The sequence below is a fragment of the Dermacentor albipictus genome, chromosome 1 (genome assembly GCF_038994185.2).
Source record: "Dermacentor albipictus isolate Rhodes 1998 colony chromosome 1, USDA_Dalb.pri_finalv2, whole genome shotgun sequence".
Lineage (NCBI taxonomy): Eukaryota > Metazoa > Arthropoda > Arachnida > Ixodida > Ixodidae > Dermacentor > Dermacentor albipictus.
Genome location: NC_091821.1, coordinates 344,963,901 through 344,975,990, shown reverse-complemented (window position 1 = coordinate 344,975,990; position 12,090 = coordinate 344,963,901). Strand labels below are relative to the sequence as shown.

At 46.6% G+C, this 12,090-nt stretch overlaps 1 protein-coding gene across 4 annotated transcripts in view; it reads right to left on the bottom strand.

Moving 5' to 3' along the window:
• Positions 1-12,090, bottom strand: part of Pi3K59F (phosphatidylinositol 3-kinase 59F) — a 48,802-nt gene that overhangs the window by 4,791 nt on the left and 31,921 nt on the right. For all 4 annotated transcript variants that reach the window (XM_065445817.1, XM_065445849.1, XM_070531766.1 and 1 more), the window contains 3 exons: positions 11,300-11,569; positions 4,069-4,138; positions 298-447 (listed from right to left, as the gene is read on the bottom strand). In XM_065445817.1, coding sequence (XP_065301889.1) covers positions 298-447; positions 4,069-4,138; positions 11,300-11,569 — 490 coding nt within the window. The remainder of the gene's footprint in view (positions 1-297; positions 448-4,068; positions 4,139-11,299; positions 11,570-12,090) is intronic.

Here is a 12,090-nt window from a genome sequence, read left to right as displayed (position 1 = left end):
CAATTTCAAACATGGAGCAGGGGAGGCCAAATGAAATTAAACCATTCTTACTGAAACCACTAATTACTTAAATGCAGGGCAATCTAACCAGGTCCAGACACAGTCAGCTACAGTCTTCTACAAATCAAGTGCGCTAGAAAACCTAACCACAGTACACCACAGTATCTAAGAGCACTGGAGAATACCAGTCTCGTAGATACTGTACTGACTGGGAGTCCTTGAAGCTGCAAACTTAAAATAATCGAAAACAATATCCTTCCTTTAAATGTTATTACAGATTTTAGCTTGCAGACTCACCACATGACTTGACGTACGTGTCCATCACTTCTGGAGAGATACCATATGGGCCCGTGTCAGAGGGAGCATGCTTCCTGAAGAACTTTTGAATGGTGTCTTCCGTTCTGAGGACGTCAGCGACAGATGTTGATTCAATGTATTGCACAAAGCCTGCAAGGAACACAACAGTACAGAGAGGAATACATGTATATTAGAGAACAATTAGTTTTGTGTTGCATGGTACACTTTTTCACATCCTAAACACATTCACAGAAATATTCAAATGGCTGCAGGTGGGAAAAAAAATGGCAAAGTTTTCAGCACAATAGCGTTCTCTTACTGCCCACATCATACAAAAGCAACGGGTTATTATTAAACCTTGAGCAAATACAGTGTGCTAGCATGAAAAAATATTACAACTCTTTGTTTCTTTAACAGAAAGCAACAACTACTTCCACCATGTTATTACAGAAACAGACAACACATTGGGGTGCTCCATTGTGCTCATAAGTACAATAAAAAATTTGTGAGAAAAAGAAACAGGGAAAGTATGGCAATTTTTGTAACATATATTTTCTTTTCTCTTCTGTTTTCTATTAGTTTGTTTTTCTGTGACTTCAACAAACTAATCTATTTCTTGGTTTTCTGTAACTTTACAGAAAAAATGTGTTTATGCCTGATTAGCGGCAGTGCAAAGGACAAGGACAAAGCGAGACGACATGTACGTCTCGCTTCGTTCTTGTCCTTTGTGCTGCTGCTAATCATAAACCTTAACCAACTTGCCCAGCTTGCCACTCTTCTAGTTTATTACATTAAGGGAGTAACTTTTACTCCCTAATAACTGCATCTTTATGCAGTAGTACAAAAGAGTCAAAGGTTGGAATGCGGCTGTAAGAGATCATACACGTACAGATGAGCATGTTGTATAGAACATATGAGAGGTGACAGCCTCACAAGACATCTGGTGCCAAGAAACCTGGTACTACGCAACACCATCCACGTATCCACTTTACAAGCTTACATAGCCATGCTCTAAGCAGCAATACTCGCCTTGATTGAATCTGCATCTTATACCCCTGACACACGGGCAAAACTAAAGTCCTTTCCAGTAAACCCCTTTTGCTACTCTGAAGGACCCTTTGCAGAAAGGAGTCGCGCCGATGACACGCGGCACCGCACTAAACTTCTTTAGGTAGTTCCTCAGATGAACGCCGCAAGAAAAATAGCGCTGGCTGTTAAAGCCAGAAGAGAGAAAACATTCCTAAAAAGCTGCGCATTTAATTACACTTAGCTACTGCAGAACCTAAAAATATTTTTTTTCATTGTTGTTGGCTAATAATGCTTATAGACGTTTATTTTATTCGTGTTTTTGCGTTGTTAGCAGCCATTTAACTTGGTCCAGCAACTATGTGCAGCCAATGTTTTGCTGTGCGTGCTGTTTATTCTGGTGATGCCCACGTTTCTGTCGTCCCTTCCTCTGTGCGCGCAGGCGTAACGCGTTTTATTCAATATGTTATTCCAACAACTGTGGTTTCTTCTGGGTATTTCCTGCGGGCGCTGATTGTGCAGTCTCCATCTCGCGACGTGAACACACCACATGCGCGCAGCAAACGACGATGACACTGCCGGAATTCAACATGGCGGCACTAGCGACGTTACGCGAGCGTTTGAGAGTATAGCTAGAGGAAATCTTCACTATTCGACAAATTGTATTACCGCTAACAATTAAAATATTTTCGCTAGGTAAAAAAAATACCTATGGGCACCGTAGTTGTGTGGCAGGTTTCCTTCTATTGACGAGTTGTGCACGCTGTGTGCGAGAGTAACTCCTTTTCCGTTCGAAAAGTAGTTGCACGATCTCCTTTCCCGAAAAGGAACTTTGCCGTAAAGGAGATACTCCTTTGTCGTGTGTCACTGCACTTGAACGCCTTTACGGTAGATGTCCCCTTACCTAAAGGACTTTAGAGTGCCCGTGTGTCAGGGGTATTATTCATAAACTAAGACCAGTTGGCTCGTACGTGTGGGATCTGCCTATATATACTTGCTTAGCAAGTGAAAAAGCACACAAATGTTACTTGACGATAACAAAGAGATGAACAAATCTAATTTTGCTCACAGTACTGAGGACAAATTTTTCACTTAGCAGCATGGGAACAAATTCTGTCAAAATCAAGAAAAAGTCTGTCTTTGATCGTAAACTGTAAAGGCCATTTCTTTAAAATGAACTCATCTGTTTCTTCCATCAAAAGACATTGTTTTGTAACAAAAATAGAAATTTGCTGTTCTTTCTTTGTTCTTTCACATTCATTTTTTACAATGTATAACTTCAAAAAGTCATTGCCAAATGTCTTCCTGGCAGAAGTAGTACTATCATAAATACTGCACTGGTACTCGTATTACCTGGACCAGACAACCAAGGAGATTACACAAAGTCAGTGTGTGATTTGTACACAAATTTTGCCTCGAGGCGCAGTTTTATGACACTGCAAGACACTTTGCCATGAAACCGCACATCGAAGAGAAAGTCATGAGTGTGCGGCAGCGTGCGCTGTGATGATGCAATGTAGGTACATACAAAATTGTTTTTGGAGACTTGCATTGTGCTGCAATGCAAGTCTCCAAATGTGTGGATTTATTTATTGAAATACACCAGTACTTCTGTATACAGGTTAATGGCATGAAGATGCGTACACTATGGCAAAGCTCTCACACATTTACCGCAGCACTTCCTTTTTGATTCTACACTGCATGTCGCATTCATATTGAACATTATTTCGTAGAAGACACGAATTGTGCAAAGCGTAAACGTGAAAGTGCTTGATATCACAAAAAAGCTCTCAATTGCAAATAAAGGACAGACATAATTTTGCTTGGAGCTAAATGGCTCTTGAGAAACAAAAAGTGCAGCTGGCTGTCTTTCCTCTGCAACAGAATAAATGTGCTTGCAGGCTAACACGTCTGCCGAAACTTGGAATCAGATACTGCATCTGATGAGTCATTTGCAGCAATGCTAGGCATGGCCTGTCTAGCTACCCAGTGGAATTAACTGTGACGGAGTCTGCTAGGTGTGTGTTCATCAGAGATAACTTGTGACCACTCTAGTTTCTTGCAAGCTACAAATGCTCAGGCAGCTGTCCTTTTTGATATACTAAGTGCAACCTCCTTGTGCTTACCAACACATTACGGCCTGCTTGGCAACAAAGATAAACTTTGTTTCACAAGGAGACGACATGTTTTCTGGAGGACAAGGGTGGTTGCTGGGCTAGTTGGTAATAATGATAAAAACGACGTACAGCACAAAGGACAAGGACTGCAAGAGACGACTTACGCTGTGCTCTGTCATGCTTCCCTATTTCTGCTTACATTTTATACCAGCCCACTGCATTTTTGCCTGAAGGACAGACTGTGCCACTGGGCCAAAGAAATTATTGCTGCGCAAGGTGGCTGAATTGAAACTCTTGAAAAGTATTTGTAACCTTGTTACACCTCAACCAAAAACAAGGAGTGTTGTAAATATGTCCAGCAAAAATGTGTGCAATGACGCTGATATGAGCAAGTTTTCTGAGGATCTTCAAATAAGTTTCCACATAATCTAGGTGTGTTAAGACACCAGTCAGACAAATAACGATCTTTAATTATGGCCCACACATTACTGGAGAAACTTTTATAGAATTTATCAGTTTCGTGCATGAATCTTAAGACAGAGCAGCAATTGCTCGGCTGCAACATGCATGAATAGACTATACCAGTATGTCAGATATGTAAACGAAGCAGAATAATACACGTTCGTACCGTGTTTCGTGCTTGTAGCAAGGACACAGTATGGAGTCAACTTTAAATCAAGATTCTCTTTCCTCAGCAACTGAAAAAACAAAGAAAGTAGTAAAGCGAAAACCAGAAAGCACTCACTAGATGAACCAACAATGTAAATATTTAATTATAGCATCCTATTCAGGTGAACAAGCTTTTACAGAGAGCAAAATCGTGGTTACTACAAATACCGCAAAAAGTGAGAATTTAGTCACTACACTAAATTACCTTGCGTTTGGCGCATGATAGCCTGAGTTGCTTATGCGCCATTAAACCCAACATAACACAACACTAAATTACCGAAAAAACTGAAAATGCTACATTTTCTTGAAGGGACATATATCCCTCCAGAAGTCTGACTGTTTTCAGTACCTGCAGAACAGCATTACTATTTCCCTTTTAAAAAGTTTCACACCTAAATATAATCACTGTTGTGTCTTATAAATTCAGGCTCAGGCTCTCACTGTTCACAAGCAAACATCTTGGGGCAAAGGATTTTAAAATGTAAGGATGTTAGAAACAAGCTTGATGTAAGAGACAATTGATTTGATTGACTTATTGGATTTAACATCCAAAGGAAACACAGGGACTATTCAATATTTTTTAAGCACCTCGGATTTTTCAGCATACACCGAAATATCAATGCACATCCTTGCTATCCACCCATCGAAATGAAGCTACCAATGTGCTGCAGATAATCTATTCGGAGCCACGTGCGCCTCTCCGCGCATGCGTCTATGGTCCCTCTTTCTCTCTTTTCTCTTCTATATATATTTCCGAGCTGGAAATAAAGCGCCGTCTTTTTGCTCTGCGAATCGGCCTGGATTTCATCGCGTAGCTGCCGGCCTTTGGCCGGTAGAACGTAACAGTGGCGACGAGGATTCTGCTGCAGCAAGGAAGCCAAGCAGAAGGAACCCACCACCGACCATGGCACACAGGCTACCGGAATTTGAAGACAAAAAAGATAAGTGGCAGGCGTATTTAGTCAAGGTTGAAGCCTATTTCGAAGCGAATGATGTGAAGGACGATGCTAAGCAAAGAGCCCTGCTGGTAGCTGCGCTTGGAACAAGGACAATAGAAATTTTGAACGGAAAGGTAGCCCCGCGAAAGCCTAACGTCCTGACCTACAAAGAAGTTGTGCAGACGTTAAACAGCTACTACGACCCGGTACCTAATGAAATTTCTGAAAGTTTCAAGTTCTTCCATCGCTGCCAGCAAGAAGGGGAATCTGTACATGCATTCATAGTGGCAATACGGCAGATGGCACACAACTGCAATTTTGGAACTATGCTGGACAGAATGATAAGGGACCGTATTGTGTGCGGCGTCAGATCCAAGAATGCGCAGAAGCAGCTGCTAGCGAAGAAAGATCTGAATCTTGAAGAAGCCGAGGCTCTTGCCCTTGCCGCAGAGAGCGCTGAACGCGATTCGCAAGGTATTGTTACAGACCAAGAACAAGCAAGATTGCTAAAGCTCTCTGGGCAATACGAATCGCGCGCGAAGTCGCAAGGCGTGCAACAATGCAAATGTTGCGGTAGACGTGGTCACAAGACCAATGCTTGTCGACTAATCAAGCGGAAATGTTACAAGTGTGCACGGCCAGGGCATTTAGCGAGAATGTGTGCGGCAAATGAACCATGCAAAATGCTAGCAGTAACTGCTCAGGCGACGGAAAGCGAAGAAAGTGATAGCAACGCGTCACAAATCTGGTCCTTGACTACCACGCGCTCTCTCATACCGCCCATCAGGAAATCGTTCGCGTGGAATGGCATTGAAATAATGATGGACATCGATACTGGTTCCCCTGTTTGTGTCATTCCCAAGAGCATTTACAAATTGCACTCTCACCGATGGCTGCAGCTACAAAAGGCGGAAGTGCAGCTTTCATGCTATCTCGGAAAGTTGCCGCTTCTGGGAGCACTGACAATGCCAGTTTCGTACGACGGGACAACAGTGCAGTGCAGTCTGACAGTTTTAGACTGCAATGGCCCCAGTCTATGCGGTCGGGACCTGCTGAAAAAATTAACAGACGAACGCATTCAGGTGCTGAGCGTGTATTCGACGGCTCCTGTGCCAAAACAAGCCTTGGAGGACGTGCCGACGCTGCTCCAGCAACACTCCGACCTTTTTACAGAAGGCGCTGGTCTCATGAAAGGCCCGCCAGCCCGACTGCACATCAAGGCCGGAGCGAACCCCAAGTTCTTCAAGGCAAGGAAAATTCCTTTTGCACTTCGTGATAAAGTGTCTAAGGAGCTTGACAGATTAGTGTCAGCTGGCATAATATCTCCAGTCCCTCATTCCGAATGGGCAACGCCCATCGTGCCAGTTTTGAAGAAGGACGGAAAAAAATTAAATTAAATTATGGGGTTTTACGTGCCAAAACCACTTTCTGATTATGAGGCACGCCGTAGTGGAGGACTCCGGAAATTTCGACCACCTGGGGTTCTTTAACGTGCACCTAAATCTAAGTACACGGGTGTTTTCGCATTTCGCCCCCATCGAAATGCGGCCGCCGAGGCCGGGATTCGATCCCGCAACCTCGTGCTCAGCAGCCCAACACCAGAAGGACGGAACAGTGCGTATTTGCGGGGACTTCAAGGTTACACTAAACCCTGTGTGCGATGTTGAGCAGTACCCCCTGCCTGTCATAGACGATATTTTTGCAAACCTGTGTGGAGGAAAAAAAAAATTCAGTATTTTAGACCTTCATGATGCTTACAATCAAGTCGAGCTAGATGAAGATTCGCGGAAATTAGCAGTGATAAACACACAAACGGGCTCTTTTGCTACAACAGGTTACCGTTTGGCATCGCATCAGCTCCAGCGATATTCCAACGGAAAATTGAATCTGTGCTGCAAGGACTAAAAGGGACCCAGGCTTATCTAGACGACGTCCTGATAGCCGAGAGCAGCGAGGCTGAAAACGTAAACCTGCAAGCTGTGCTACAGCGTTTCCGCGAGAACGGTATCAAGCTTCGTGCCGACAAGTGCAAGTTTGGTGAACAATCAGTGACATATCTTGGCCATCGTATCGATGCTGAAGGGCTACATCCACTCGAGAAGCACGTGGATGCAATCAGGCTAGCCCCTTCACCGCGGAATGTTGCTGAGTTGCGATCCTTTGTGGGAATGGTTACATTTTACAACAAGTTTTTGCCAAATCTTTCCACTATACTTTCACCCTTGTACAGCCTTCTTGAAAAAGGTGCAAAATGGGTTTGGCATGAAAAAGAAGACGCGGCATTCCAGAAGGCCAAGGATGCTTTGTGTTCAGCCCCAGTGCTAACGTACTTTAATCCGCAGCTTGAGCTGATGTTGGAATGCGACGCGTCACCTTACGGTGCCGGTGCTGCCCTTTTCCATCGAATAAATGGTGAAGACAGGCCAATTGGTTTCCGATCACGAACGCTCACCTCAGCAGAGAGAAAATACTCCCAAATTGAGCGCGAGGCCTTAGCCCTGGTATTTGGCGTGACACGGTTCCGCGATTACCTGTTGGGACGGGAGTTCACGCTTGTAACGGACCACCGCCCCTTGTTGGGCCTGCTCAGACAGGATCGTCAAACTTCTGTCATGGCTGCAGCCCGAATTCAGCGCTGGGCGCTTTTGCTCGGGGCATACCAGTACAAGCTGATCTGTAAACCTGGCAAACAGATGCTAATTTCTGATGCTCTAAGCCGTTTGCCTCAATCGCTGCAGGAGCCGCTAGCGGAAACCGAAGATCTGTCGGAAATGGTGCTTAGCATAGACGAATGGGACCAGTCAGCGGTTTCCCACCAGGAGATTCAAGCACTCGCAGCAGCTGACGGTTTTTTGCAGACAATATGCAGGTACGTGACTGAAGGGTGGCCCTCCGTCGTAGAAGATGACAGCAGAGAAATGGCGGAATTCTGGAAAAGACGACACGAATTGTCTGTAGAGAAGGGGCTGTTGTACTGGGGCCATCGTGTGGTGATACCAAGGGAGGCGCGTGGGAAACTGTTGAAGATGCTGCACGAGTCTCATCAGGGGGCGTCTACCATGAAGACAAGGGCGATGGATGGATGGATGGATACAACTTTCTTGTACGTCCGGCAAGGTTTAACGCGACCCGGGCTCAGGTCTCCCATGGAGGAACGTCAAGGCCCTGCCTCAACGCCGCCTCACGGGCTTGCTGGACTGCCCACGTCTGGATTCCGAGGTCTGAGCTGCGCAGAGCGGCGGCCCACCTCGACGACAGGGTCTCCGGAGTAACTGCCATCCCTCCTATAACTACATTGCACTCCCACAGCATGTGTTTGAGTGTTGCTGGTCCTTCCTGGCACAATTTGCACGTGTCGTCCTGATGCTTATCTGGGAAGATGCGTTTGAGACGGAATGGATTAGGGAACGTGTTTGTCTGGAGTTGTCGCCAGGCGACGGCCTGCCTCCTGTTCAATTTGGGACTCGGCGGGGGGTATATCCTTCTGGCGTTCAAATATGCACTGGTGATGTCGTTGTATCTTGTGAGCCTGTCCCGTTCTGCTCGAGAAGCGTTCGCTATCGTACGAGAGGCAAGGGCTAGATTTTGGTGGCCAGGTTTAGATCGAGACATCTGTAGAATGGTCTCAGACTGTCGAAGCTGTGTGCAGGCTCTGCCCATGCCACCTGCGCGGAACCCCGTTAGCTGGCCGATTTCGCGAGAGAGGTGGTCACGGCTGCATGCCGACTACGCAGGGCCCATTGCAAACAAGATGTTGTTGGTAATCGTCGACGCACACAGCCATTGGATAGAAGCCATTCCAGTATCTCGAGCAACCGCTAATGCAACTGCCGATTGCATGCGAACCTTGTTTAGCAGGTTCGGTTTGCCCCGCACCATAGTTACGGATAACGGTACGCCCTTTATCGGTTCAGAGTTTGCTGTATTTGTGCAGAAAAATGGAATCGAGCATATTCGCACCCCGCCTTATCACCCTCAAAGCAATGGTCTCGCCGAACGGGCAGTGAGAACTATCAAGGAGGGCTTGAAGAGAATGCCTGGTGTGGAGTTGGAAACTGCCTTGGCTAGAATTCTTTGTAACTACCGAAATTCGCAACAGGCTTCAGGGTTTTCACCGTCTGAACTTCTTCTTGGGTACCGTTTGCGTACAAGACTAGATATGTGTCTTCCTCCCAGGAGCCACGAAAAGCCCAAGGATCCAGCGGCTGATTCCGCCAGTTGGTACTTCGCCCCTGGAGATGCCGTCTATGTGCGCAACTACGGCATAGGAGAAAAGTGGACACCAGGCAAAGTAAAATCGACGAGTGGTGCCCGTTTAGTCACTGTGGCTACCGAGGACGGTGTCGTTCGACGACATGTTGACCAGATCCGGAAGCGTTCATCAGACACAGACGGAAGCAGAGAAATATAAAGTCCTGAGGAATCGCCTCCGACGACCTTAGGGGCACCGATAAACGAGGCTCAAGACCCTCCCGAAAGGCCTGTTCCTGACCTTCGTCGTTCCACAAGAACCAGAAAGCCAGTGGAGCGCTACGGCTACTAGGGGAAAGGAATGCTGCAGATAATCTATTCGGAGCCACGTGCGCCTCTCCGCGCATGCGTCTATGGTCCCTCTTTCTCTCTTTTCTCTTCTATATATATTTCCGAGCTGGAAATAAAGCGCCGTCTTTTTGCTTCTGCGAATCGGCCTGGATTTCATCGCGTAGCTGCCGGCCTTTGGCCGGTAGAACGTAACACAATGGCTGAGATTTGAACTGATAACAATGTGATCAGTAGCAGAATGACATAGCCTGGCTGCCATATAGTGAGCTTTCAACATAAAGGTTCACCAGCAGATGACAGCACAGAAAGCTCACTTAATTTGTTTACTCAACACGGTATTACCGTGAGAAAGGCAACTGCTGAATGTCACTCACAACATATAAACGAGCACAGAGTGCAGCTGAATTCGGAACAGCTCCAGAGAAGGAGAAATGCTACAGAAGCATGTGGAATCCTAGATGATAATCTGTGGGGATGCGCGGCTCTCGCGCGTCCCCTGATGTTTTTCTCGCATAGCGCGTCTCCTGTAACCCGGCTTCACCGCATGGCCTGCGTAGTGCAAGAGATGGCGCGAGTGTTGCGCTGCTAACGCCGCCTCATGGCAGGGTTACTTGGGGGCGCAGGGGAGAACAGGCTGGCTCTTTCCCGGCGGGTCGGGGAACAGCGTGGATGTCCCGCGCACGCGCCGAGCCATGCTTCTGCGAGACCGCCTCGCGTGGCCGACTTCGAACGCACCACCATTCGCGTGACCGTACACGTTAACGACTAGGCGTTCGGATCCAGCATGGGGCGAACATATTCGCTCGCTATCCGGTCGCGGTGAGTCGGACTTCCTAGATTTGTCACGTGCCCATCGGCATGTTTTGTGGATAGCAACTCGGCTAGCAGGCATTGATCTATGAAAGGTGCAATAAATGCCCTTGTGATTGTTTGCACTACGGTGTTGTCATTCCTTTGTCCCAAGAGCACGGGAGGAGAAACCCACAAATCATACAAGCAAGCTCATCATAATTCTCTTCATTATAAAAAAAGAAGACACCTAAGCACTTCTTATGAGTTGTGAGTGCGAAAGCATTAATGTCCAACTGAACACCGCTGAGCTGTCCTTCGAGTTATAAACTCTTTGAGGGCAAGCGAACGTGTTGAGGCGCATTTTGATTTGGTCTTACCAGGGTGCAGTTAGAATGCAGGCGAGAGCTTGCACAGACAAAGAACGCATGGATAACACAGGCTCTCGAGCGCGAGTGTCATGTGTCATTGCAGTGATGCCCTCTCCCATCACACAATACCGCGGCAGCAGGTTTTCCCTTTCACCCACTCTGTTCCGTCGAGGCCTAAACAAGCGTGAGCCAGCACCACGAGTGCGCCTCACACACTCGTGAAGTGGCATCACAGCCAATGGCAAGTTTCACTGCTACAGATGCTGCCGGGTTTTTTTTTTTTTTTTCGCTCAATGGACCATTTGACACTTTCGCATCAAAATAAGCGGAAGAGACAGAAGAGAGAATACAGCACTCTTTTCACTCTTCTCTCCCCTCCACCTACTTTGTTGCGCTTATCGTCAATACAATTGAGATATGGTTTGCCAACGAGTTGAAGCCTACGCCCTTCTAAAGCCCACATCCACTCGTAATATGCAAAACTGGCTACCTACCCTGTGACCACTGACCTCCTGCCAACATGCTAGAGTAGAGAAAGTGTCAAACTGACCTTGTCCATAAGGGTGATGGTCTGCAGAATGAGCTGGTCCTGGCGTAGGTCATCACCATGCTTGAAGATGGCAACGTACTCGCCACCATCAACGTCGTCGGTGAGAAAGCTCAGGCGGCAGGGCATGAGGGCTGACTTGAAAAGAGCCGCCTTGGACGGCACCAGGCCACGCACCCGCACGCTGGGGTCAAGCGGCAAAGGCAGGGGTTCCGGAAATCGGATGAGCTGTTGGGACTCCTGCTCCAAGAGCAGCGCGTGTAGCTTCTCCATCTGTGCATTCAAAGGGCACCACCACAAGTCTTGTGAAAACAGAAGTGCCATATGAACCATAATGAAAATTGAGTGAAGCATGGTACAGCATCCGAAATTTCAGCGGCCATTAACATTGGCTCTATGGGTGACGTGAAGGCACCACGAGGAAGTCTGAATATTTATAAAAAATTGGGCACCTCACCAACCTGTCACCAATAGTATGTTTTTTTTTTCTCTTTTTTTTTTAGCAGCAATAACTGCTACAGGCTCCTCCCCACCAATTGCGATTCTCTTGTTGCAGGCACGCATCATCAATATCACCAAAGTATTGCCTACATTGATTCACCTAGCCAGACTTGGGTACAGACACAGTGGCATCACAGATTCAGAAAGATTAATCACAAGGTCATCAGACGGTAGCTAAGTGTTTACAATTGCTGTGACTGTCCTGTGGATTCCCGCAGGACTATAAGAGATCTTAAAAAGAAAGGCTTCTGCATCTCTAAATAATTTTGCTGGTTGCCACAGAAAATTAACAA